This window comes from Camelus ferus, chromosome 15, assembly GCF_009834535.1.
Source record: "Camelus ferus isolate YT-003-E chromosome 15, BCGSAC_Cfer_1.0, whole genome shotgun sequence".
NCBI lineage: Eukaryota > Metazoa > Chordata > Mammalia > Artiodactyla > Camelidae > Camelus > Camelus ferus.
Window position 1 is genome coordinate 496954 of NC_045710.1, and position 26648 is coordinate 523601.

Consider the following 26648-nt stretch of genomic DNA (forward strand, 5'->3'; position numbering starts at 1 on the left):
TCTCTGCTCCGCCTCCTACCCGCCGGGCTGAGGCAGGACTGCGCAGGCGCGGGGCGGGCTGCTCGCCGTGCGCGTGCGCCCGCCGGAAACGTCCGGACGCCGTCAGTGGGCGCCTGTGTGCGCGCGGGAAGATGGCCGAGCAGGTGACCAAGTCGGTGCTGTTCGTGTGTCTGGGTGAGACGGCGCTGTTCTCTATCCCCTCTGACTTTCCGGGAGGGCTCGGGGGGCCCTTGTGCGCTCTGGGCCGCGCCGCTGGGCCGGGAACGGTGATCCGGAGGAGGCCGGGGAGGGGAGACTGAAGGGCGGGATGCGGCGCCGCGCTCCTCTTCCGCGCCGCGCACTTTCCCGGGCGGCTCTGCAGGCGGGGTCCGCTTGACCTGCCCGGGTCTCCCTCCAAGCGGGGTCCCTCTCACCTGCTTAGTCCCGTCTCCAAGTCGGATCCCCTGTCACCTGCCCAGCCTCTGTGCAAGCCCGACCTCTAGTTTCTGCACAGCCCCTTCTCCAAGCCTGGGTGCCTCGCGCCTGCAGCCCCTTCACTCCAAGCCGGGGTTCTTTCCATCACACCTGCCTGGAATCCCTCCTTCCCCTGCATCAGGTAGGCCCGAGGCCGCTGGACTGATCTGTGTCTTGGGGGCCTCCTGATGCTCTGACATCCATGCCGACACCGGTTTGCCGGCTTTCCTTGGCCCATGTCCAGAAAGGGATCTGAACCAAAGGTAGATGGATCGCAGCGTTCAGGATTTCTTGGTGGTAAAAGCCACACCACGGAGATCTGGTTCCCCAGGTCGCTGTGTAACAGCCCCATGTTCCATTCCTCTACATGAAAATGAAGACATTCTTTATCTTTAATTCTTCAGGTACCTTCCAGCTCAGAATTATTTTCGTTTTTAAGATTTCAACAGTTAGCTTCCCTTACTTAAAATAGAGTTCACGTTCCCTTTAGCTTGTGGGATTCTTCCCTTGTTAGAGCACCACAGGGCTGTAGTTAATTCCCTAGGGAGGAAGGCCTAATTGGTCACTAGTCCAGTGACTGAAAAGTCTTCAGATGAGCCTGCATTTCCTGCAGACTTGCATTTCTGCCCCCTTTTAGGTGCACTCTTCAAGAAGACCACAGAAGTCCGCTCGGCCTCTCCCACTTTATCTCCTTGTTGGTTCCCCACCCATGCCCTCTGGGGCACCTGCTTCCCAGCACTTGAGATGCTTGTTGTGCCTTCCGTTGTGTGCTGCTTCCTGGGCGCCCAGGAGCCCATGTTGCATTTTGCCTGGAAAGCTTTTCTAGAAGGTCAGGCCAGAGTATTCCCTTTTTCAGTTTTCCCTGATCCTGCAGGTGGAGGTAGTTGTTCCTATGACCTTTCATAGACACCTTTCCTCACACAAGTTTTATTGTAATTACTTGATACCCTCTTGAGATTATAGCTAGATTTAGCCCTCTTGAGGGCCTATTTTCCTTTGTATTTCCAACTTTAGGACAAATATGATAATCACTAGGTATTTGTGTTGAATTTCTGTGAGGGGACAAGTGGAAAGCCTCCTTGTTTCCCTTTGACAGTGGGCATCATTTGTTTTTTAAGCTTTCCATTGAAGGCTGGCTGATGGAATCAACAGAGTTACCAAAGGGCAGTTCAGGGCAGGTTGGGCATCTAGTAGAATTCCGTGGCCCTGTTTATTTCACTTAGAATTGGTGGTTAGGCTGACACCGCACCGTGGCAGCTCTTCATGAGAAACGTCTGCTGGTATGTATTTGTGGAAGTATTTATCTTCAATACAATTTTTTTTTTTTAAAGCAACTACCGTTTACCAGGCACTCTTCTGGGTGTGCGGATACACTAGGGACAGAAATCCCTTCCTCTCTGGAGCCCACGTTCTGTCATCAACAGTCATGTGCTTGGTTACTCTGTCAGGTGGATTGTATTAAGAACAATTAAGGCAAGACAAGGAGATGGCAGTGGAGTGCAGTTTTAAGCAGAGTATTCAGAGAGGGCCTTACTGAAAAGGTGACATTTGAACAAAGGCTTGGTAGCGATGAGGAAGCAGGCATAGGGTACTTTGGAAAAGCGTCCTGGACCCCAAGGAAAGCAGGTGAAAGGTTTTGGAGTGAGAGTGCTGGCCGTGTTGGAGAACCGGCAGGGAAGCCACAGAGCTGAGCCTGTGACCTGGTACCTTCTCAGACCCTCCTCTGTACCTGAGGACTCGGAGATAATGTGAGGGACTGTTTTCTTGGTGCCCAGCGGGTGCATAAGTCACACCGCTCTTGGTGCAGAGAGGAGTTACTTCCTCACACACAGTGACTGTTCTGGGGCCAGAGTCCGCAGACTCTTTATGTAAAAGCCAGAGGACAAGTATTTTGTGCTCTGCAGGTCGTACAAAGGGTGTGGTGCTAAAGCAGCTTAGCCAGTACGTTATGCTGGGCTGTAGTCGTTTATTTATGGACCCCGGGATTTGAATTCCATATAATTTTCTCATGTCACAAGATATTCTACTTTTGAGTTTTTTCAATTGATCCTAAAAATGTAAAAGTTATTTTTAGCATCGAGAACTGTACTCAAAGGTGGTGGTAGTGAGCCCTCGTTTTGGACCCAAGTTTAGGGCCTTTGGAGGGCAGATCTGGTGAGGCCATGTGAGAACTTGGGCTCACTTACAACCAGTTAAGCCACTGGAGGATTTTGAGAAGAGGTGGGGAGGTTAAATAGAAGCGTTCAGCTGTTGTGTTGAGATAAGACTGAGGAGGGGCGAGGAGGGAGACCAGCCTGAAGAGAGAGCCTGTGTGTTGGACCAGAGTCTCGCTGGTGGAGGTGGTGAGATGTGGTCCTGGGGAGACTGAGGAAGTCGCTGTGTGACATTTCAGGTGGTAGCCAGTGTGCTGGGCAGTAAGAACAGTGTATTTATGAAATGTAAAAGTTTTATTCCTTCAAAGCATTTATTTGGACGTTTTTCAGACTGAAGTGCAGGCAGGTGTCAGATGTATTCTGTTGGTGAGGGTAATGGCAGGAGAGAAGGAACTGCCCCTTATTTTGGCAAGATTATTAAGAGTGTTTTATGTTTTTGGAGATAAGAGACGGACTGGAGAATGTGTGTTGTTAGTTGTGGCACAGCCAGCCTGCTTGGAGAAAATGCTGGGTCAGTGGTGTCAGATGACCTTTTTCCTTTGGTTACTCAGTACCTGAGTGTGTTATGTGTGCTGGCCTGGGTGTCAGGTGCTGTGCTGGGTGGGACAGACAGAGCCATACCCTTGGAGAATTTCCTTCCTTGAGATGAAGGTGGTGACTAAGACCATGTATTAATTCGGAAGAAACAAACTTGAGGCTTCTCAGATTGAATCTTTTTCCTAAAGAAATCTGAAGGTGACATTTAAGTTTTTAGAACTTCTCCATTGGGGAAACCTGCAGTATTGTCTTTTATGGATGTGCCCTGTTTTAAAATAATACATTAATTTGGTGATGTCAGCTTTTGAAATCAAGAGGGCCAGTTACAAGCAGGCAGGGTTTCTTATCTTTTGATCTTATAGATAGTATAATCTTTTTTCTTTATCTCTAATCTTTGTAGTAGTAATCTCTTCCTTACCCTTATCACACATCTTCTTGCTGTAAACATGACTGTCTAGGAAAAAAGTAAGTGTGGATGAACATGCCTGAACTTTAAGGCAGTAAATAGTCCACATTTTTGTTTTGTTATGGGAATGTATTTGTATTATAGTTAATAACTATTTGTAAGGGGTGAAGCTAGTCTTTTTATTGTATCTTTAGATGCTGAGATATTAGGCATCTATTACTCTAGAGTTCCAAATAATAAAAACTGTCTTAATTTGGAATAGAGTGCTGTTCAAGGTAGTCCTGGACATACGGTGACAAGTATAGTGACCACGCATCTGTAGAAAGACTGATTAATCAAAGGAGTGGTGATGGTACCTGACTTAAAAACTAACAGAATTAGAATGTGGAAAGGGAAGGCTTCACAGCACAAACCAGCTTACAGAGGGCATGTAATTCCTTTCATGGTTGGGCAGTTGATGGAAACCAGTCTCTGTGGGAAGGATGTGCTTTATAGTAAGTGCATCATCAGACCCGGATAGTGTAGAAACTGAAGAATATCGGACTGAAGCTGTTTTCCTTGCAGTAGGGAATTAGTCGTGTTTAACAGCACCTCAGAAAATCCAAATTCCACGTGTGTGTCATGAACCAGAAGATTCCGATGTCAGTAGAGTGAGGTCTGTCCTCTGGGCCGCGGGTCCCAGGCTCCCTCCCCTCACTGCCGGGTACCACCTCCCGAGTCCTGTCCTGTCTGTGGCCTCCCTCTGCGGCCTTGGAGGGAGGCCGGCTGTCCACCTCCAGTCTCAAGTCTTATGTTTCCTCGGCCTTGCAGTCATTTTCCTCACTTGTGCCTTGATCAGCCCTGGTGCCGTGCACAGTAGCAGGTGTGCAGAATATGTGTGTGAAGTGAATCCCGTTACTTCTCCTCCCCAGACCTTCTGCTTCTTCCCACTGTGGGTGCTAAGCCCACATCGTGGGCCCACGGCTCCCACTCACTCGATCTCCACCCGAAGCAGCCTCGCCCATGTGTTCATACAGTCCCGCCCCGGTTTTAATGCCTTTTCCCTGGCTCTGCCCGATAAGGTTCTCTTAACCCTTTAAAGATCAGCCTTAACCATTCTTTCTTTTTCCCTTATAGGAAATTTTCTTATTATCTTCTTTGTGCTTGTCCTGTGCTCCTATAGAATATTGCTTGTCTGTCAGCATTTATTTCCTTGTTTTTATGATAGCTGACTCCATGTCTCCCATAAATGCATTGCTTGTGGTAGAAATATTTTGAGAGAAGATTTTATGTCTTTATATCTTTTTCCCTGTGCAGTAAGGAGCTTGGCCCCATCAGGTAGAAGCTCGGGCCTTTGTCCTGGCTTCTGGGAGCTGACCTCCAAACCCCTTGGAACTCCCTTGGAGCTGACCTCCAAACCCCTTGGAACTCCCTTGGAGCAGCAGGAGTATCTGGGTGCTCAGGGGAGGCCCTACCTGGTGTGTGCTGTGGTGGTAACCTGGGGTGGGGGCCGTGAGCCACCCACGGGAGAGAAGGGGCTGGACACTGACCTCAGTCACTTGTGCTTACTTATGAAATCCCAGGAGCCCTGGCACTGGTGCTTCAGTGGCATTCTGGATTGCAGGGCTCTTGAGTGTGCTCACACATGGGTGATGGGAGGGTGACGTGTCCCTGAGGACCAGAGAGTTCCATGTTTGGAACTCTTCTAGAATCTTTGCTATGCTCTTTAACTTTGGCAGGTTCTGCTCTGTATATTTTTGTAATAATAAAGCTATAATCATAAACATAGCATTTTCCTGGGTTCTGCAATCCTTCTAGAGAACGGTTGATCCTGTGAGGACCCCCGAATTTGTGGCCAGCTGGTTTGAAGTGAGGAGGGCCCTGGGGCTCCGTGAACTTGCAGCCGATGATATAAGTTGTGGGCAGACTGGACGGCCTGGAGGACCGTCCCTGCCCCAGCTGGCTGACTCCTGGGTCCACAGCACTCAAGCAGGGGCTTCGTGCAGATCATGTGGTAGAAGTTTGTGTAGAAGGACTACTGTTCTGCCTCAGTGCATTTGCTTGTGTATTTTATGAAACAATATTCATCTTTATTATGTGCAGTATACATGAGAAAACATATTTTTAACTCTTTTTTGTTGTATTGCATTTTAAAATGGACTGGCTGCAGTCCAGTTCATGGATTTCATGACTCACTTCTGGGTCAGTGAGGCAACCTGAGAAACAGCGGCTTTGGTTGTACTTGTTTGATGTCTCTGTCATTTGTACTTGGGGTGCTTGGACAGTGGGTGTGAAACTGCTGAGCAAGGTTCAGTCAGCTGTTCCCAGGTCCACTATGCCTGGCAGGACCGTCACCTCCAAGAAGAGTGTTTGCCTCACTTCCCTCGCTGTCCTCGGGTGTGTGGACTCAGCACTGCCCTTCCCTCAGACCTGACGCTTACTCTCTGCCCCTGTCCCCCCTTTTTAAGGTAACATTTGTCGCTCACCCATCGCGGAAGCGGTTTTCAGGAAACTTGTAACTGATCAAAACGTTTCAGATAAGGTAAGTACTTTTCACTGTCTTAAAGAGGCCGACCTGAATGTCTCTCGGGCAGGAAATTGTGAAAAAGTTCTCTTTTCTCCTGCAGTGGAGGATAGACAGTGCGGCGACGTCCACGTATGAAATAGGAAACCCTCCTGATCACCGGGGGCAGGCTTGCATGAAGAAGCACGGGGTCCCAATGAACCACGTGGCCCGGCAGGTACCGCACTGGAACTTGAAGGTGCACTTGTGTGTTTTGTGTTGCAGTGGGTCACTGACAGCGGCGCTGTTTCTGACTGGAATGTGGGCCGGTCACCAGATGCAAGAGCTGTGAGCTGCCTAAGAAATCACGGCATTAACACAGCCCATAAAGCAAGACAGGTAGAGGAGAGCTTGTTTAATTTCTAGTACGCTGAGCCCCTGTGCTGAGAAGTTGTGAGGGGCTTCACCAGACTTACGTATAATGAGGGTGTTTGGGGTTGGCCTCACCGGCCACAGCGCTCCCATTCTGGTTCCACACTTCTGAAAGATTTGCATGGTCCTGGAATTGACTTATTAGAATGCCTCGTGGACAGACCCCTGGCCACGAGCTGGAAGGCTGGAGCTGCAGTCACCTCCTCCTGTCTGTGGTCTCAGCCTTTACGCCATGGTGGCTGGCCTGCCCCCCCTTATAGGAGCGCCGCTACAGTGCAGTTCTGTTACAAAGACAAGGACATTTCAGCTGCACAGTGCCTTAGGAATCCAGGCCAGCACCGCTGTTACTGTGGCTGCATGTCCTGCTGTGGGAGCGCTTCTGGGTTTAGGTTCTGGAGTGTGCCCGGCAGAGCATCCTGGGCTGAGGGCCATGCACCTTATCTGCTCTCCCTGGTGTGGACGCCACCAGCTACGTGCAGCTCTTGCATGTTTGAGAGACGTCCAGTGAGGAGGGGGGCAGAGGGGGCTGCATTCTAAATTTTAACTAAATAGCCATTTGGTCTGGTGGGCACCTCATTGGGCTGTAGGGTTCTAGACTCAGGAAGAACCACAGTAGGCTGAGGCTTTCGTGGCAGCATTCGTGGTGGGACATCGGGGTGGTGGGCGGGCACGTCCGGGCCCCTCTAGGAGCCAGTGGTAGGTGTGTGTGCTGGGACCCACTGGCCATAATCACAGGGACCAGCTTCTAAAGAGATTGGCTTCCTTTTGATACTAAGTGCCCAGCATGTTCTGCAGGGACTCTTACTTTTATCGGTATGATGATGCTTTTATGGAGATTCAGTTGGATTTTTAAAAAAACTAGCTAAAATTTGCTCATTTCCTTTTGTGTGCATCCTCATGAAGTGTGTGGCTCTGCAGGCCAAGAAGGGCTGTTGCTGGGTGTCAGCAGCAGGAGGCGGTGCAGCTGGGAGCCAGGCATGCTGAGCGCGGTTGTCAGATGAACCACGTGTTTCTGGGTGGTTTATTGTTCATGTGTGAATCAGAGCCCCCGTGAGACTGGGTGAAGATTCCTCTGTGAGTGCTACACCAAGTCTCACCTCTGTTTAACCTTTGCAGGTCGCTTTGTCACCGCGTCGCATTTTACACTTTGATTGCCTCTCTTTATTCTTGTCTTACCTCATTACGGAAGGGAGTAGTTGGTAAACCCATTTCGCAAATCAAGAAACAGCTCTGGAGAGAAAATGAATGACTTGTTGACGATTACCCAGCTGCCAAGTGGTAGAACTGGAATTTAGTTGCAGGTTTATTTGTTTTAATAAAAAACATCTAGACATGTGAGCCAGAAAATTCACAAAATTACCATAGAAACACTTCCAATACATTAATGGTGTCTCAGGAATTAGTAATACACACATTATTCGTGGCTTAGATAACTTTACTCTGAGACCTGTAAACTTCTGATTTTTGGTTCTGTCAGTAGACGCTGCTTGTTGTTAAGAAGTTACTATTTAAATGAACTGTTTTAAGGACCTGGTCTTTTCTCAAGTGGAATTTACATTGGACAGAGATTAAACATTTTTTTATATCATTTGTCCATTCTAATTTCTTCAGGATTTTATATACCTTGCCAATCTCTACTTTCTGTTTTTTAAGTAATGTAGATTTTTTTGAGTAGTCCTTCAGAAATATGGGCAATCATACTTTCATGTTTTCTGTTTTAAAATCATTTTTCATACACAAAGTATACATAATAAAAGTGGATACAAATGAAATATTTTAAATACACATGCCTTTAAAAAAAACAAAGCTAGAAACTTTTATTTTTTAAGAACACAAGTAATTACCAGTTTTAGAAGTAGTATTTCCACATTTTTTTTTCTTTTCCCTGTTGCTTTTAAGAAAGTTTTCTCAACAATGATTTTTTAAAAAATTTCCAAGTCCTAGTAAGATACTAGGTCCTAGTTTTATACATCAGTATCATGTCAGAGTATTGTTATTTTTTTAGCATCTTTCTAATGTTTGCAGTTTCCTCTTCAGCGAGTGTCACAATTTGAGAACGATTTGTAGTATTTCTATCAAACCCGGGGTTTAATAAATAAAATACATTCAGGGTGTCTTTTTCCCTTTAACCCATGTAACCAGTTTTCTGGAGTGTGAACACTCACATCTGGTTGGTTCTGTGGGGACGTTTACTTTCTTGTAAATCCTCACCCCTTTCCGTAAACTCTGTTGGGCACATACGCAGATTGTCAGTGCTCTCTGGACATTTTCCAGAGGGGCAGCACCACGGCCTCTGCTCCAGGGCTCAGCGCTAAAACTGCCTCCCCCTACTGTGACGGTAGGGAAGCCCTGTAGTGGCCATCTTTCTGTCCTGTTTCTCCTTTGTGAGAGTCTCCAGTCATCTTCATTTATGGATTCAGTATTGTTTTACTGTCATGCTACAGTCGATTTGTCAGTTCCACTCTGACGAACACTTGGGTCATTAGTAGTTTGGGGCTGAATGCCACTGTGAATATTTTTGTATGTGTGCAGTTCTGTTGGGCACATACCTGGTGTCACACACTGTGTCAGGTGGACGCACACCCGGCATCACGCACTGTCAGAGTGGAGCGGCCTCATAAGACAAGTTGGCTAATGCTCCTTTTTCTTTTCTCTTAAAAAAGTTGTCAAACAATGATAGTATTTCTGTTTTAATCTTTTGGAAGGGTTCATCTGATACATTGTTTTTTTTGTTGTTTCCTGCAGTTCCTGTCATTTTCTCCTGGTGTCTTTCATTTTTCTTTGGTGTGTAGTTTCCAGCAGCTTTATGGGGTCAACTCTGTTTCCTGAGTTTGTGCCTTGATGGTTTTCATCGGTGCTGGAAAACTCAGGGCTGTTGTCTTTGTATATTTTCCCTCCTCTCATTCTGCTGAGACTCAACCTGAATGTATTTGGAATGTGAATTCCCTGTGCTTTTTCTCCTTTCTCCACACCTTTCACTGGTTTTCAGTCTGAAATCTTCTACTGACCTCTTTTCTGATGTACTTGTCTTTCTGATGTTTTCAAGTCCGTAAGCCTCTGTTTATTGAATATTTAGTGTCTATTATTTTATTAATTCTTTAAGTTTTATTTATTTTTATTGATTCCAGTTTTCTGGTGAAATTCTACAAGGTGCCATATATTTCTTGAACAATACAGATGGCAGTTATTTTAAAGTAAGTCTGGTAACTAATGCCTGGGGCATCCTGGAGCCTCCTTCCCTCCCCTTCCCTTTTTTCTTTTCTTCTTTATGTCATTGCTTGGTAAGCGTGCTCGTTTGGATTAAATGCTGTACTTGATGTATTAAAAACGTAGAAGTCTGGACGGTGGCCCTTTGCCCCATGGGGAGGGGAATTGGTTTGGAGCTGACTTGGAACTGGTCCTGCCCTGGAGGCCGGGGCTGTGCTGGGTGGGCCTCTTGGGTGAGGCGTCCGCACAAGGGGCTCCTGCCACCGCCTGGGGCCGTCCGCTTGTTCTCTTGACTTCTTGCGCAGAGTAGCTGAAGAGGACTTGGGGGTGCCAGGCTCACTTCTCCCAGGGCTCCGCCTCCAGCTTCTCCAGCCCGGGCGGTCAGTGTGGTCCTCGTGCGTCTGCCTCTGTCAGCGGCTCGCTGCCCAGCGCCCCTGTCCTCCTCACCCTGCCCATCACAGCTAACCGCCCCCCATGAGAGTCTAGAGCACAGTCCCCAGAGTGGGGTCCAGGGACCTTGGGCCCATGAGACCAAAGTGCGAGGAAGGGCTCTGATCAAAGGGTCAGGCTGACCATGGCCGTGGACAGAGCAGGTAAAGCTGACTGGTGCGAGCTCATGTTCTGTGTTGCCAGGAACCTGCGAGCAGCCACCACTGAGTGGGCTTTGGTGTTGTGGTGGAGAGCGTCCACCACTGTCCACCACTGTCTGCCACGGCTGTTCCCTGCTCGTCAGCCCGTGCGCTCGTGTGAGGCTGGGCTGGAGGGGGTCTCCACAGCTCAGAGCCCAGGCGCACAGGAGGCCGGCTGTCTCTGAGGGAGTAGATGCTCCGTGAAGAGATTTGCACAAATGTGAAACAATCCACTCTCCTCCATGAGTTTCAGTTTGGAGAGTATAGCTGATTTTCCTTTAAAAAAGATGTAATAGTGGGTAATGCATTTTCATTATTTTTAAGTGAATAATGGATTTTTTAAATTTTCAGGTTTTAATAGCTTTGGTAAATTTCGGTAGATAAAACAAGTTGCTTATAGGGACGGCCTAAATAATCTAAGAGTTAAAAATTTCTTCAGCCCAGAAGCTTGAGGGCTCTCCTCCAAGTTCTCTCCAGTGGCCCCTCCCAGGAGGCCAGTCTTGTCCGCAGCAGTGGTGGGGGCACTGGGTGGGGCTTGGCCCGCAGAGGGTCCCCATCCGTGCACCCTGCCCTGTGCACGCGGTTGGGGTTTTGGCCTTTCTGAGCCTGGCTGTCATGGGAGCATGTCGGTGACTCTGCAGAGGTGTTTAGATTTGATAGGCATTTTCTAGTTTTTTTTGGCAGTAGGTTTGTTTTGCCACAAGTTATTTCATTTATAGCTGCAAGCGGAAATCCTTTACCATGCATTCTTCCTAAGATGTTAATTTTAGCTGTTCCTCCTCTTTCTCAGTTATTTTAACATTAATCATCATGTAGCTACATGTGGCTGTCACTGACTAAGTCTGTCTTTCCTAGATTCTGTGACTGCAGTCATTCCAAAATTGAGGAGAATGTTTAATATTTAATCCCAGGACATTTCTCATACAGCTAATTTGGGAAAATAGCTTCTGATATTTGTTGTAATAGATCTTGAAATAAGCTAGCACCTTGGGAGTGTGAGCAGAATTCAGTCCCAGCACTTGATTAAGGTGCTGCCCTGAACATCAGTGCAGGTGCACACAGAGAGTCCAGACCGATGCTTCCCAGAAGAATAACGAGGGTATTGTTGTCTCTTTGCTGCACTGATTAGAGTGTCATGACTCTGTTTAACCAGGTTTTCAGTGTCTTCTTTGTAGTTTCACTGTACAGCTGTATTTTAGAGGGCTTTTTAGTGAGGAAGATAATTACTGGAATTGCATTCTTAGAAATTATTTTCACCTTTGTTTTGTGGCATGTTTGTTTGTCCCTTTCTTATTCTGTCATTATAATAGTCAAAAATCGTAAAATAGTTTTTCATTTATATTTTAGTGGTTTGTATTTATAAATGACGACAGCAAACAATGACAAGGTTTAGGTTAGAATCAGTAAAAATATTCAGTGTCTTGTTTACATTATGGAATTCATTCAGAATAAAGACCCAGACACTCAGCTCTTCATGTGTTTCTTTCTGGGTGGCTCTCCCCCGAACCCCACTGAAGATTTCCTCTTTCTCTCCCCAGAACTCTTCCCCTTCTCCGCTCCATTTCTCTGTGAGGCGCTGTCGCCCCTGAGCCGCCACCCTGCATGGGAGGGACGGCCGTCTGTCCTTCAGCTGGTGCACATCCCAGGGGCAGAGGGGGTTACGTACTTGCAGAATGAAAAACAGGGCAAAACCCTGAAGGCTGTTTCTGAAGTTGAAGATGAAGTATAAAGTTTGTATTCACATATTATACTATTTCATGATTATTCCAAGGAACCTTATAAAATTTCTCTGCGATAGTTTTAGGAAATTAGGCTAACTGTATGTTAGCTTAAGAGTACCTAAGTGATTTAATTTGATTAGTAACAGATTTTAATATAGCTTTTGTTTTTTAACCTAAAGTTCTGTTTTAGGTCCTCTAGGCTTAACTGGTCTAAATGTAAACATTAAGTTTGATTTCTCGCTTACTTTCAGGTTACCAGAGAAGACTTTGTCACCTTTGATTATATACTCTGTATGGATGAGAGCAACCTGAGGTAATCACACTTTTAAAGGGTGTTTCTGTTCAACTTGATTCAGTAATGGGCCAAGCAGTCATTGTCCAAACTGACTTTTTAAAATTACTTTAAAGTTTTGATACATAGTGAAGGTCATAATACACAGAATTATTTATTTAGAATAGAAGGAAATCCAGAGAGTAATGTAGAGTTGTGTTATGGGTATGTTTGCCAGACACACCTTTGGCGAGGGGGAGTCTGATTATATAAGGTGACGTTTTGTTTCACAGGAGAATGAGTTTGTCGCTGTTACAAGGATCTGTGGACAGTGTGGTGTTTTATTGTGTTTCTCATCTTACTCCCCATTACTGCTGCCCTGCCCCCAACCCCAGAAGAAAGACTGACAACAAAGACAACTTTACTCTATTTAAATTATTGATTGCCTCCATTGATTTAAGAAACACCAGCTGTCAGACTGAGGTGTTAGGTGCAGATGGCTAACTGTGGTGAGCAGTGTCCTGTGCTCGCACACTGGAGCGCTCATCCTGAAGGTTTGCACTGTTGCTGCGTCTCATCAGAGGAATTTGAGGCACAGAGACGTTAAGTTACTGGCCCAAGTCCACAGACTCAGAGGCGGGTGTGGTGGCATTGCGTCCCCAGCTCTGTGAGGCCCGTGAGTCACACTCACCCCGGGCCCTGTCGCCTGCACGTGCATTTGACCTGGGAGGATGCGAATTTGGGCAGCAGGGCACTGGTGGCATTTCTGCAGCTGTGCACCTGGCATGGTGACAGCGAGGAGGCACTTTCCTGACTGGTGTGGGCTCCCCTGTACTAACATTCACCTTAACAGAGAAATAGTGTAGCACAGTGTGCCTACCAGATGAGTGAATACAACGTGTCTTACAGATTTAGAAGCAGACTGGGTGGGGTTTCGTGACCAAAGGGAATATGCAACCCTGTTCCCCTGTAAGGCGGGCCTTGTGCTGTGGTCACATGATAGATCTTGCCAGGTGAGATGCTGGGACCGGGCCTGCAGCCCCTAGGAGCTGGGGTTGGGGGAGCAGGGGACAGTGACATGCTTCACTGCTGATCCAAAAATACTGCATGTGTTTGATTAGGAGAAACTCCTTCTGATCACTGTTGCAGGCTGGGCAGACACAGATGCAACAGGCTTACCTGGGTTTTCAGTAAAATACATAAACTTTCCATTTTTGTTTTCCAGTTTGTTTTGTTCTCATTTTTTCTCAGAATAGCTTATCAGCATTATCAGCAATAACTTGTTAGGGGACTCTGTGTGGTACTCTGTTTATTAAATTTCTAAACATGGTTGGCATTCGGTGGTGCAGCCTGGTCAGCCCTGCTCCCACCTGCCCCCCAGGGTTCAGCCTAGGTCGCTTCTCAGGGAGGGGTCTGCTCCAAGGCCTTGCAGGTTTCCGGGTGGACACTCACATCCACCACTCCAGCTTCTCACAGGGATTTGTTAACGAAACACAGGAACAGTGGGCTCAGTGAGAAAGCTGAGGCGCTGCGTCCAGGAGTGAGAGCAAGGGAGGAGTGTCCTCAGTGGGCGGCACGGCGGGCTTGCTGCAGGAACGGCTGCGTCAGGTGGAGCCTGCCACCCTCTGGGACGTGGTTCTCATGGCCTTTGAGTTCCACTGTGTCACCTTTGTTCAGTTTCTGAGACAGGATGTTCTTGAACCTGCACTTCACGGGAGGATATGTAACTATCGTTGTCGTAAAGCTGCACCTTCTGTGTAGAAGGTGTGAGAGTCACTGCTGTCCCCAGCTCCTTTGCTGGAGACACGGAGCCCAGTGACTGCAGCTCCCTGGAAGGCCGTCCTGTGCTGCTGAGTGTTTGATTTCCTATTTAAATCAAGTTCCTTTTGCTGGATTTTGATCTGGAGACTTCATAAGACCCTAACAGATGTCCCAGTTTAACTTTAAACCATAGGTCAGAAAACTAAGTTCATGCTTCAATTTTACAGAGATTTGAATAGAAAAAGTAATCAAGTTAAAAACTGCAAAGCAAAAATAGAACTACTTGGGAGCTACGACCCACAGAAGCAGCTGATTATCGAAGACCCCTATTATGTAAGTGCGGCCCTCACCCCGTCCTGCCGTCTGGGCGCCTGGCCGTCGGAAGTCAGAGCGAGGCTGTCGGAAGGGCATTTCTCTTGGGCCGCTTTTGTTACTTTTTCTTTTCCCTGTCCTTCTAGGGCAACGACTCTGACTTCGAGACCGTCTACCAGCAGTGTCTGAGGTGCTGCAGGGCCTTCCTGGAGAAGGTTCACTGACCGGTTCTAAGCTCCTGCGGGTCCCAGGCTCATCTCCCACCCGCAGTCCCAGCTACGTGTCACCGTGTAACCGTGCCGCTGGCTCAAGGCCACAGCCCTTCTTCCTTCAGTTGACTGTTTCTTACCTTAAAAAATAATTGTAGATGAAAATCAGTTGTTGTGTTTGGTGGAAAAATAAATAAAAATTTCTGATTCAGACAGTTCATGGGGTAAGTGTTGGACTAGCTGGACCTCCGTTCACCCCAGTTACAGAAATACTAGGGCAGATGGAACAGTGGAGAACAAACCACAGTGAAGTCCAGCGTTGCTTTAAGGCCCCGGTCAGCATCAGAGCCAGAGGGCCTTGAGGTCACCCGCACTCCTTCTCCCTGTGTGGACGGAAGCCAGGGCCTGGCGTGGGAGGAGCACAGCCACGGAGAGGTGCTCGTTCACATGCCCAAGCACTCACCCGCAGTCTCGGGTCAGGAGAGGAACCCTGGTGGGAGTGACCTTGCAGCGCTCCTCCTTCATCGTTTGTGTCTAGTTAAGCCCGTGAGGAGATTCAGCTTGTTCCCGTTTGAACCACGTTGCCTCTGGGAATTCGATTGTATCAGGAAGAAGGACACTTGTGTGCTGATTTAGCTTATGGTCAGTTTGAGAAATATGTCTGCTTTTATATGCAGGTAGGAAAAACAGTAAGTTAGGAAAGGTTCTTTTACATTGGAATGCTTGAATATGGAGATATTAAGAGTTTTTTTAATCAGTGCTTAGTTTATAGGCAAATACAGGTAATTTCCGTGCAGTTCTGTGAGATAACTAAAATCCTCATGGATGATGTCAGAGATTGTTTTCAGAGTAAACTGGGGAAATCATAAAAGTGCAGCTAACATACAGGTCCGGTGCCTCCCTGTTTTCTTGCTGGCAGGTGGAGAGGAGTCAGAACCACTGCCTTCACTGTCCTCTGGACGACGTGTGACGTGTGCCGTTCGCACGTGGGAAGGAGTGGGGGTGCTGTGCACGTGGAGGCGCGTGGCTTCCATGGCAGTGACGTCCGCTCCTGGGAGAGGTGGCAGCCCCGTGGCCTCAGTGTCCCTGCCTCCCCCATCTGCAGCAGAGGGCGGGCACTCCTCCTTGAAGCCGGTACCCCAGGTCAGGCCCAGGGAGGAGATGAGTGGCAGCTCTCCTCCACTTCTGTCTTCGTCTCAGTCACGGTTGGTGACCCGAGTCCTGGGAGGCCCCCGAGTCACACATCAGTCTGAGTGGACGGGCGCTGGGATGCAGGGAGACGCCAGAGGGCTGGCGTCCGGTCCTCAGTATCACGAGGTCCCAGGTGGGGGCCGTGTCTCCTAAAGCTGTGTGGCCCTGGGGGAGAAGCCTGCAGCCCCGCACCAGACACCGGGGGCCTTGGGGGGGGCACGGGGTCAGGGTGAGGAGAGGCTGTGCGGGCGTCTGCTCCGTGAGGGCCTTAACCGGCTGCGCCACAGGACAGCAGGGACTTGAGAGACTACAGAGATTGAATTTAATAATGGTCGCCCTAAAAAGTAAAGATTAAGAAAAACGTTTGATTGTAGTTAGAAAACAGGACTGAGTAAGCACCTCAGAAGTGATCCCCTCGCGCCCTCACCATTCAGTGACCGCTGATAGTCTCCAAGTGAAGACGTTTCCTGCTCTCCTGTGTTCCTGTATGTTCCCCGGTAAACCTCTGTCGTTTGCTCTCTTTAATGTTTACAGGTGTGTGTTAAATATGGATCCTCAGACAAATGCTAGGACTCTCAAGTCGACTCTGTCCTGATGGCTGTGCCCAGACCAGGGGCCACGTGAACAGAGAAACTCATTGCTGAATTCACTTGTCTTTTAATAGATCCAGTAAGATTTGTTCAAAATACATCAAAATGACTGTAAAAATCTGGGGTTGCTTAGAAGCCTCAAGGTCCCTCTTAGTTTAGTGTTTCCATTACAGTCATACAGGAAATATGGCTGCAACCTTGTTTGAAATACTCGCCACCAAGTCAGGTTCTGTCATAAGTATGTTGCCAATGTGTGGGGCTGCTCTCTTAAAAAATGCTAACATGTTTGTCCCGCACAGGAACCCGTAGCCTTCCTGTTTTATGTGTTTACACCCTTTGTGTCCTGTGACATTCTGCCAGTATTCCGGTCTCTTTGCAGATTTGTAAATCATGAATTCCTAGCCCTGAACTTGCTCGGAAGTCAAGAGTCACTGTGAAGACTTCATTATAACAAGCACCGTTATTACCTGGGTTTATTCACAGTATTTACATATTGCACAGTATCTGGACACTATTTTACATTTATTACACAAAGGACAAATGAAATTAGCCTGGATATGTTCACAGATTTACTCTCCAATGTCTCCACAACTGAAGTTCGTTTGTTTGGTTTTTTTTTATAATTTTTCATGCAGTTCCAAATAACACTCTGGGAATTTAATTGTAAAAGTAAAAAATATTAAATAATACCATATGCTATATGAAAATATAGTTTCAGATTCTGCTGATTCTGCTTATGTTTCTAAAGAAATACTTGTGATGTCATCTAATCAGGAAAATGAGATCTCTCTCTGCCGTTTCACCGCGTGACGCTTCGAGTGTTCCTGTTTTTTAAAATGGTGAGTGGCGACTTTTACTGTCAGGTACACCAATTTACTGCACGTGTGTCCACAGTCAGCAACATACAGAACTCGGTGAAGGAATGTGGGAGAGTCAGTCTGCAAAAATAATCCTCTTGTTCACGGGTGTTCACGAAGGTAGCAGGTCGCCGCCTGCTGGTGTCCATGAAGGTAGCAGGTTGCCTCCTGCTGGTGTCCATGAAGGTAGCAGGTCGCCGCCTGCGGGTGTCCAAGGCACTTCTCGTGGTTCCTGGGCTGCCGCTCCTTTGCACCTCTGCTCACTGCTGGAAACAAACACATGCGGTTTCGTAGAATGGTTCACACTTGTTGATCCTAGAAGACTAAATTATGTGTAGCATAGTGTGTTTATAAAGAATAGGAATCTCGGTCTGCATGTGTTTCTCTGTGTTTGGAAAAGTGTGGTCTATGTTGCTGTGGAAAGAGCTGGGTCCTACGGTTGCTGTGGGCCTGTGTGCCAGAGGGCTTAGTGGTGATGTGTGGCTGTCACGTTCTCGATACTTCATCTTGTTGATTTGTGGCCATCCTGGGTTTTTCAGATTTGGCTGCATTTTGTAGAATGGGCTGGGTACCTGTTACTCAAAACTCTGTTTCTCTGAAAATATTCCAGAGCTCAGGCTTTTAACTTACCTGAGGGGCAAGTCCTGATAATGAGTGTGTGTGTGAGGACGTCCTGCCCTGTGGGAGGGTGGCTGGGCGCCTACAGCTCCTCTGGCTGGAGAAGCAGCAGTTAGTGAGCTTCAGAAAGAGGCAGCAGAGGGCTCTGCTGTGAGATCACAGGTGCGGAGGGTCCCTGTGCTCGGACCCGCTGAAGGCCTACTTCTTCCAGACAGCCTTTAAGAAGCTGAGGTCATGAAGAACCTGTGTTCATCAGCAGAGGAACAGATGAAGATGTGTGTATGTATGAGGAACACTACTCAGCTATTAAAAGGAATGAAGTTTTGCCATTTGCAACAACATGAACTGACTTGGAGAGTATTATGCTAAGCGGAGTAAGACAGACAAATGCTGTGTGACATCACTTACGTGTGCAATCTAAAAAATAAACCAGTGACTATCAAAAAAGAAACAGACTCACAGATAAAGAGAGTGGTTACCGGTGGGGAGAGGGCGGGGGCAAGATGAGAGGTGCAGACTACTTTGTATAAAATAAGTAAACTACAGGAGTATGTTGTACAAAGCAGGGGACACAGCCAGTATTTCCTAACTACAAATGGAGCATAACCTTTAAAATTGAATCACTGTTCTACACCTGAAACATGCTGTACATTGACTATACCTCAATTAAAACATTTTTTTCATTTATAGCATCCTGTAGATTAAAAAAAAAGTTGAGTCATGATCTGGAGCAGGAAGAGGAGCCTTGTTCTGCAGCTCCATCCTGACGTCTTCAGGATGACAATGCAGCAGCAAGGTGTTTGGCCACACAAGGAAATGCCACTGCCCTGCACTTCAGGGCACACAGAGACCCTTGACTGTCTGCATCGTCATCAACCAGCTAAGAGCTCGCTGTTGCACCTTAGAACTGGAACTGGAAGAAATCAATCTTTTAAAATGTTACGAAATTATTTTAGCAGAAATATCTTTTTTAAAAACTACCCGTTTCTTAGCCAAGATGAACACGATCACTGAATTGTGACAAGTGTGATGCTGAGCATGGTGCCCTTCTGAGAGTGGACACCTGGGGGCACACACCTTGATCCTTCTGTCTTTCACAGAACATCTCTATGTTGGGTGCCTGCCCAGGTGTGCCCTCCAGGGCGTGTTCGTCCTAGGCAGATGCGGAGGGAGACCACGCTCAGGGGTAGCTCCACGGAAGCCTCCATTCCCTGAGTAATGAGTACACGTGCTATCTTAATGGCAGGTAGCGGTGTCTCCAGGGCAGACTGTGGCCTGAGTGGTTGTTCCTGTGGATGTGGACACAGGGCAGCGGGTCTCCCACTTGTAAGTGAATGGAGTTGTTTTCCAAGGCTGTGCCTATTCATCTCTGGAAACCATGATGCTTTAACTATAAAGAAATGCTTAATAAAAACAACATTCTCACTTCCCCTAGCACGTACTTTGGGAGACTCACAAAAATCCATTCATTCGTTTATGAGAAGACGTTTTCCTTTCATCACGTGGGCAGTGGGAGAGAAACTGGGCAGTGTGCAGGTGAGAAGTGAAGGTGCAGGCATGTCTCAGCTCCGTCACCAGAAGCTGGGCATTCGCAAGTGAAAGGTGCCCTGAGTCTCTCAGACTGCAGCGTGGGCTCACATCCCCCAGCCTCGCGTCTCACGGAGCCCATCTATCAGCAGGGCCTGGGAAGGGGGCAGCTGGTTTGGACGGCGCTCCAGTAGCTCCTGCTCGGCAGCCTAGACATGGCCAGTGGACTGAGGGGACAGCGGCCTGGGGGTCCCTGGGGGAGCCCCGCAGCGGCAGCGCCCAGCACACACAGGTGGTGTGCTGTCAGGAAGTCACAGTTTGGGGCTGAAATCGGTGGCATTTGTCTCAGGGAAACAAAGCCTTTCAGTCCATCCTGACTGTCGGGCAGAGCTTGGCGTTACACGTTATGTGTCAGCCTTCACGAGGCCAAGCGGAAAGTTTAGTTCATAAACTCTGTGTGCGTTTGCATTTTTACCAGCAGAGGCTACGAAAAATAACTCTGACAGAAACATTCAAAGAGGATACCTATTCTTAGCTCCTCTATAGACTCCAACTCAAACATCTGCCTGCGTGCCTCTGAAATGTGCTTGGATGTGGTTAGTCAGATCTCAGCTCTGAATGTCAGAACGAGGGCCTCGAAGTGGACAGGCGGGTGTCGGTGCACTGTGTCACACGCAGGTCCGTAGCCAGTGGGCTGTGTGCACGTGGATAGGTGGCCGGGTCCCCGGGCTCCCGATGCTGCGTGGAGCTGGCAGGGTCCTCCTCCTGCTGCCAGAATTCGAGATTGGAGTGTCCGCTCTCCCTTACTCAGAGCGAGGCTACTTTAGCCAAAGAATGAATGTCTCTAAACCCTCATGGATTTTCATGTCTCAAGCAGACCAGGTCTCTGGGCTGTCAGCTTACCTTACCCCTCCACGCACAGCGGACTGACTGCCAGCCGAGTGAGAAGCCGGGCGCACCGTTTATAGTCTGTAGTGGGATAAATTACAGACTGTGGTCAGTGACCTCGGCACCCTAAGTAAACAGCATTCCTACTGAACAAGCATATCAGCTGCTGAAGCCACTCATCTCTGTAAACACTGGGAATCCCTGGGAGCGGTACCCAGACTGTCACTTGCGATCGCGGCTCTAGGCTGCTGATGGGATTATTTATGGTACCCCAGGGCCTCAGGCATCCTGCGGCAGAAGTTAGGGGGGCTTTGGTGGGGGCAGGCGCAGGGCACCACATAGCTGCTCTTTGCACATTTCCTCTCGCAGTGGCCACTGGGCTCATCGCAATAGCCTTAGTTTTGCTTCCTAGCAGCTGGGCCCCATGTCACTTAACTTTCAGGGCTTGGGCAGGCTGAGTCCCCACTTGAGATGGTAACACAGAGCTTTCCCCATAAAGGTTCCAAAGACAGTGGGGCGGCGGCCGAGCCGCAGAGCAGAAAGCCTGGCAGAGTGACAGAGACCTGAGGGAGGCTGGTGTTCCTAGACGTCCCCTGTGCTGTCCTGCCATGTTCGGGTAGGACTCTGCCTCAGAGGACACTGTGAGTAAGGGAACTCTTTAGCATGACGCTTACATCCCAGAAGTCACAAAACTCTACTTAGAAATGGAAGAGTTCATGCTCTTAGCTGAAATCTGAGTGACTGAGTAACCGACAGAGAGAAACATGCACAGCACCTCAGACGAGCCACCAGCTCTCCTCTGAGCCTCACCCCCAAGTACTGAGAGGACACGGTGGCTTGGCCTCTGAGGAAAAGTGGCCTGACCGCTGGAGGCAGAGTCACAGGGTTCCTGGCTTTTTGCTCTTTGTGAGGTGCACTGCGCCTTTTCAGGTGTGATTTTCCTACACAGATCACTCGTGGATGCAGTGGAGCATGTGAGCTCATGAAGTACTTGCACTTGCCACACCCCTCGAGACCCCCAGGGCCACTGTCCTCCACCCTGATGCCCACCTGGCGGTCTGGCCAATGTGCAGGCTTCGATCAGCAGGTCTGGTGGGGCCTGAAAGCCCTGCTCCTCCAAGGAGCCCCCCCAGGACTACACCTGAGTGAGAAGGCCCTGTGGTTCCCTCCCGTCTGACCCGCCGGGATTCTGAGAATTGTCGTAGCCGGCCTAGAGAGCACAGAAGTGGCCCACGTTTGGCTTTGCAGCTCTTTGTGGGCTGAGAGAGGTGGAAACCATGTAAGTAGCCACTTGTCCAGCACACAGATCCGTCTCCAGGCCCAGGAGCAGCTCTGATGGGTCCTGGTACTGCCTCTCCTGGTCCCACCTGACTGGCAGCCTTGGTGGCGTGCGCTCAGTTATGTCAGCAAAGGAGGCAGTAGGTGTGGGCAGGGGGTCCTGGAGGAGGGTCTGCGGATAGAACGAGCGGAGTCTGTGACAGGGCACACACAGTTTAAGTGTGTTGCCTCTTTCCTCACCCATGAGTGAAAGGATCAGAAGTAATGACCCCAAGGGTCACTTTCAAATTTAGAATCTATGATCCTGTTATTGTAAGGTGAGATTTAATTAAAAAATATACACATTTAAACAAAAATGAGAAGGTTCTTTAGAAGAAGGTGAGTAATTCTCAAACAGGTGATTCCATTTCAGAGGAAGGAAAGAGGGAGGTCACGTGTTCCAGGTCCCCGTGGCCTGGATGAGAGGGTGAGACAGAAGCACGGTGCCCTTGGGACACGTGCCACTTGCCTGGGTCAGCAGGCTGCCTGCTGACCTGTTCCACTGTCCCCAGGACAGCTTTACCCGGGGCACCTCAGCTCCCTCCTGGCCTGCGATGCTTGGGGACATGCTGGGCAAGGAGTTCTGTATAGTAACTGCTGCCCACACAGAGAAGTGTCTGCTCCGTGTAAACGACAGGCGGTCTGGCCCGCTGCCCCTTGGGGTGGTCCCGACAGCAGCTGCTAAGACAACAGGCTCACCTGCACAACTTTCCTCCTGTGAGCCTTAAGTGAAAGGAAAGTTACCACTCTAAAAAAAGAAAAAGGGTTTAGGGCCCTAAGCAGACGTGATTCGAGCTAATAAGTTACTTGTCATCATTGCATGTTCTGTGAAGAGCACAAGGAACCACTTCTGGGGACACGAAATACATTCTGTTGTGGATAAACCAGAAAGGTGCAGCTGAGAGCCAGACAGGGAAGGGCACCTGCGCTTCTGCAGTAGGGGTGAAGCCATGCGGAAGAGCAGGGTTTTGAAACAGCAATGGAATTCTTGGGTGATGAGGTCACAATTGCTGGGGAAACAAGAAGTCTCTGATCTGGGTGGTGGAGACGGTCCACGACCGTCAGCACTTCACACCCTGCGGCCCTTGTTTTAGCAACTGATTCTTCAGTTTGCTCCATTGTCAGAGTTGAGGAGATACAAGCCCAGGCATCAGGCCAGAATTCATAAACAAACGGAGACTGTGAATGGAAGGGTCCAGCCCATTCCAAGAGCTGATTAATTCCAGGGAATGTAAATAATGCTCAGTGTGGCACCAGCTGCTGCTGAATGTCGTTACCTTCAGTAAGCTGGTCACCCCAGCCCCTGACCGCATAGCCTTCAGGGAGTAATTATTAGCAAATACGGGCGACAGAAGGCAGGGGCCTGTCAACTAACTGAGGGGCACAGAGTCACGTCTCCCTCGAACTGGCATTTCTAAAGTCACTTACATGCGGGGATGGTGCAGTCTCGGGTGTTGTGGTAAAGCCTATGGAAGTGTTTGCTGCACTTCGGGCTGAAATACAGAGGGCCTGGAACATGGAAGAAGAAACAGATGGTGAGGGTTCATGGGATGCAAGGATCCGGGGAGGGCAAAGGAATGAGGAGAAAACTTACCTGTAAGATGTTTTAGAAACTTGTCTTTCATCCTTAGATCTCGAGGAACAATTTCTGTTTGAGGGGAAAGAAGTTAATTACTGTATTGCCTAAAAGAAGCATTTTTTTTCACATGACCCGAAGTAAATGTCGAGAGTTACTGGAAGCTCTGCCCCAAACGCAGCCACCCCTTGAGTGCTTCCACACAGTGTGGAGGCCGGCAATCGGGCACGTATTCTTCAAGTAGTATTAACTTCTCTCAAATCTCCAGTACTATCTGCTGGTCTCTCCCAAGAGGATAGAGGTAGTGACCCTCAAGTTGTAGGAGGAGAGAGGTGTGCAAGCGGGTGTGTGTGTGTGTCAGCATCCAGTGAATAAAAATCACTATTAGAAGTTTTCTTCTTGAAGAGCTTGGGAATCAAATTGCACAGTCTCTCAAGGTTCTAGAAGGACAATCTGATCTGATACTTCAAACAAAAAAATTGCTGTGGAATTTTACTTCTAGGTACACACTTAGAAAAAGAGATGCCTCAAAACCACTTGTTCTGAAGGCCGCTGTGAATGCATGGAAACAGACATCATCCTGGCAAATGAGCTTTTTAAAAGCACAGTTCCTAGGGAGAGACTGGACCCAGCACAGCTCTTAGTTTGTATTGGAAACTAATGGTCCTTGACTGACATTCTGATTCCAGCCTTGCTTTTGCTTTTTCTGTCATCGGGATTCATTGTCACTCACCTGTTCTGCACTAGCAGCTTAGCTGTGATGGCATGTGGCCACATTTTACCACAAATTCACTTCATTTCCACCTGAATCTTACTTGCAAGGTTTAGACATCTCCTAAATGTCAGTCTTCATTTACAACTAACTTTAGTCAGTCTACATAAAATTGACCTTATCATATTTGACCTAATTGTGTCATGGAAGCATTAAAAGCTTGCATGCTTTCCTCAGAAATTTCCCAAGGGGCAGCCACTCTGGGAAGACTCTGCCATGGGAGGGGGCAGGGTGGGATCTGAAACATTTCTGTCTCAGTTGAAACTGCTTTGCTGAAAGTATTTCCATTTCCAAAATAACAGATGAGAGAGTTCTATGCCAAAATTTCTGACCCAGGTAACAACTCATGTCTTAGACGTGGACAAGATACCTGTCACCTGCCAGGCTTCATTCATGGACTTCCTATTTCCTTCTTTAAAAAATATATTTCCTCGAAATGTATTCATATTTTAAAAATATGTGCGTTTTCTCAAAAGCAATTTTATGTCCAAGCAAGTACTCTTTCTGCCAGCGTCTCCTGAGACATGACAGGCAAACACGCTGGAGGCTCCGTCTACACAGCACAGGAGAAGCCTTTGGCGGCGGTCCACTGCGTCTACACAGCCAGACGGTCAGAGGCACTCACCCACTCTCTGCTCCTCGGGGTCGGCCCCGTAGTCCGCGACCTCCCTGCGTCCCAGGGTGTAGTCCTGTCGGCCCGAGAGCTGCAGCCTCTTGGACTCCGCCGAGTGGTACTTCCTGAGCTCCTGGACGATCTCCAGGATGAGCCGCAGCAGCGTCTGCCTGTCCGCCGCCTCCCGGGGCTCCGCGACCCCCTGGCCGGGCCCCGCCGCCCCCAGCACCAGCAGCAGCCCCAGGAGGAGGGGGCGCCCGGGCCCGCGCATCGTGCGCTCGGTCGGCCGGGCTGGGCGGATCCGACGCGCTCCCGGAGCTCGGCTCGCTGGAGGGACAGGGTGTGGGAAGACCCGGAACGCAAGTCGGCGGGATGGCGGGGAGGGCGGGGAGACCGAGCGCCCCGGCCCCGCGGACCCCCGAGGACCCCCCACACCCCCGACCCCGCGCAGAGGCGCCCTGCACCGTCCGGAGGGGAGGGCAGGTGAGGGCCCAGCGGCGGCAGGCTGGGCCTAGGTCTCCAGGAGGACCCGACCGAGGTCCCTCCCGGCGACGCGGACGCCGAGCCTCGGGTGCTGCTGGCCCTCTGCGCGCTCGGGCGCCACGGGCCTCGCCCTCGTCCAACCTCCGTCCGGCCTCTGCCGCTGGCCCCCCGAACTTTCATGGAAATGGCGTATCCGCCTGTGCTCCGCCGAGCGGGGCATCCGCACAACTTTCCGTCACCTGGAGAAGCCGAGCGGGGCCGGTTCGGAGGGTCCGGCCCACACCCATCTCCCTCGGAGACGGTGGCCGCGCTCGGGTGAGTGGGGGCCGCGCGCCCCGCCCCTGCAGCTGCGCTCAAGTTTCCAGCAGCGCCTTTGTGTGGCGGCCGCCCCCTCCTCCCCGTGTCCCCGAACCCCACCGAGGAACCCCCGCACCGGGGACCCTCGCTCCGGCGCCCGCTGAGCCAGATTCTAGAGAACCCTCGGCCCCTGGGGAGCGGGCTGGACCCACACCTGCCCAGGGCCACCTGCGCTCAGGAGCGCGGCCGAGTTACCTGTCTCCGCGCCCCGGAGCCGCGGGTGTCCTCCGGCGTCTGTCCGGCGTCTGTCCGGCGTCTTTCCCCGAGCCTTGGAGCCGCGCACCCCCTCGCTACTCCATGGCCGGCGGCACCCGGGCTGGTGGAGCGCGCTGATCGCTCGGGGACTGGGACGTGTTGCCTCGGCCGCTCCGAGAGGGGGACACACAGCCTCCTGGGGTGCGCGCCAGACGAGTCTCGCCTTGAACCTCGGGGCGCCTCTTATCCCCGCGGCCGCCGACGTCAGGCAGGTCCCCGAGGGCCCGGCGCGGGGCTTTAATTAGAAGACGCTGAAGTGTTCGTATCCTCGCGCGGATCTTCGTCAGACCCCCGCCCCCCCCCCGCCCCAACTCCTCCCATGTCTCCCTATCCCGTCTGTCTCCCCCTCTCCGCACCCCCTTCCCCCCGCCGCGTCTTTCCCATCTCCTCCCCCACCCCCATCTCCTCGTCTCCTCCATTTCCCCGTCTCCCCCGTCGCCCACTTCTCCCGATCTCCCCCTCCCCACACCCGCTCCCCTCCCCCTCCCCACCTCCCCTCCCCACCGTCTCCCCCTTCTCCCCATCTCCCTCCCCTCCTCTCTCTTTCCCCTTCACCCCCCCTTCTCTCCCTCAGTCTATTTCCCTCCGTTCCTGTCACTTGTGACAGGATGAGAAGAAACGCCTTTACCAGGAACTCGGATCTGTTTTTGTCTAAATGTAGATCTTGGGCTATTAAAAAAGGAGCTGCCTGATTGCCTCGACATTTAATAAGTCAATGGGAGTCTCTCCTTTTTGGAGGGTTGCGCAGGGCGAGGCTGGGGCCACTCCCGGGACCCGAGGCGGGCAGCGCAGAGGGCAAGGGCTGGATTGGGATGGGAACCAGCGGACACAGCTGCCTCGCAGGTCACGCGGCAGCACCCCTCCCCCGCCTGCCCCGGAGCCCAGGCGTGGGGACCCCAATCTGGGCCGCCGGCTTGGTTCTCCCGCTCCTCTTCCCAAGAGCGCTCCTGGGGCGCCTCCCCCCAGACCCGCGTATTTCAGAAAGTTTTGGTTCTTTGGATGTAAGCAGGCACACTTGTGATAGTTCAACA

At 50.0% G+C, this 26648-nt stretch overlaps 2 protein-coding genes across 13 annotated transcripts; one reads left to right on the plus strand and one right to left on the minus strand.

Moving 5' to 3' along the window:
- Nucleotides 1-46: 46 nt before the first annotated feature.
- ACP1 (acid phosphatase 1) lies at nt 47-16535 on the plus strand. Of its 4 annotated transcripts, none has more exons than XM_032496932.1 (6): nt 47-174; nt 5997-6070; nt 6156-6290; nt 12272-12333; nt 14280-14385; nt 14511-16535. In XM_032496932.1, exons 1-6 carry the CDS (start codon nt 132-134, stop codon nt 14586-14588), a joined length of 498 nt encoding a protein of 165 aa, XP_032352823.1. In that variant the 5' UTR covers nt 47-131; the 3' UTR covers nt 14589-16535. The 4 variants fall into 4 exon arrangements, 3 of the variants coding, with proteins under 3 accessions (XP_032352823.1, XP_014416137.2, XP_032352825.1); XM_014560651.2 differs by having other exon boundaries at nt 6156-6269; XM_032496934.1 differs by lacking the exon at nt 6156-6290 and adding an exon at nt 6317-6430.
- A 264-nt stretch (nt 16536-16799) lies between these two features.
- Nucleotides 16800-26422, minus strand: ALKAL2 (ALK and LTK ligand 2). 9 transcript variants are annotated; one of them, XR_004326053.1, is made up of 9 exons: nt 25558-25980; nt 25147-25244; nt 24535-24849; nt 23156-23209; nt 22990-23070; nt 20260-20325; nt 19882-20124; nt 17842-18072; nt 16800-17474 (listed from the first exon to the last, which is right to left on the minus strand). XR_004326053.1 is itself a non-coding variant. In XM_032496928.1 (8 exons), exons 3-7 carry the CDS (start codon nt 25223-25225, stop codon nt 20261-20263), a joined length of 594 nt encoding a protein of 197 aa, XP_032352819.1. In that variant the 5' UTR covers nt 25226-25244; nt 25558-25852; nt 26246-26422; the 3' UTR covers nt 16800-17477; nt 20260. The 9 variants fall into 9 exon arrangements, 5 of the variants coding, with proteins under 5 accessions (XP_032352819.1, XP_032352821.1, XP_032352818.1 ...); XR_004326051.1 differs by having other exon boundaries at nt 16800-17477; XR_004326054.1 differs by lacking the exon at nt 17842-18072.
- Nucleotides 26423-26648: the final 226 nt, after the last annotated feature.

What these genes read in the sequence shown, in the direction of transcription:
- ACP1 (XM_032496932.1), top strand. Translation starts at nt 132, where the DNA reads ATGGCCGAGCAGGTGACCAAGTCGGTGCTGTTCGTGTGTCTGG. An exon ending in ATCAAAACGTTTCAGATAAG is followed by an intron (nt 6,071 to 6,155) that starts GTAAGTACTTTT and finishes TTTCTCCTGCAG; the next exon opens with TGGAGGATAGACAGTGCGGC. An exon ending in TTATCGAAGACCCCTATTAT is followed by an intron (nt 14,386 to 14,510) that starts GTAAGTGCGGCC and finishes CTGTCCTTCTAG; the next exon opens with GGCAACGACTCTGACTTCGA.
- ALKAL2 (XM_032496928.1), bottom strand. Translation starts at nt 25,225, where the DNA reads ATGCCCCGCTCGGCGGAGCACAGGCGGATACGCCATTTCCATGAAAGT. An exon ending in GCGGCAGAGGCCGGACGGAG is followed by an intron (nt 24,850 to 25,146) that starts GTTGGACGAGGG and finishes CTGTCCCTCCAG; the next exon opens with CGAGCCGAGCTCCGGGAGCG. An exon ending in CCCCGAGGAGCAGAGAGTGG is followed by an intron (nt 23,210 to 24,534) that starts GTGAGTGCCTCT and finishes CCCCTCAAACAG; the next exon opens with AAATTGTTCCTCGAGATCTA.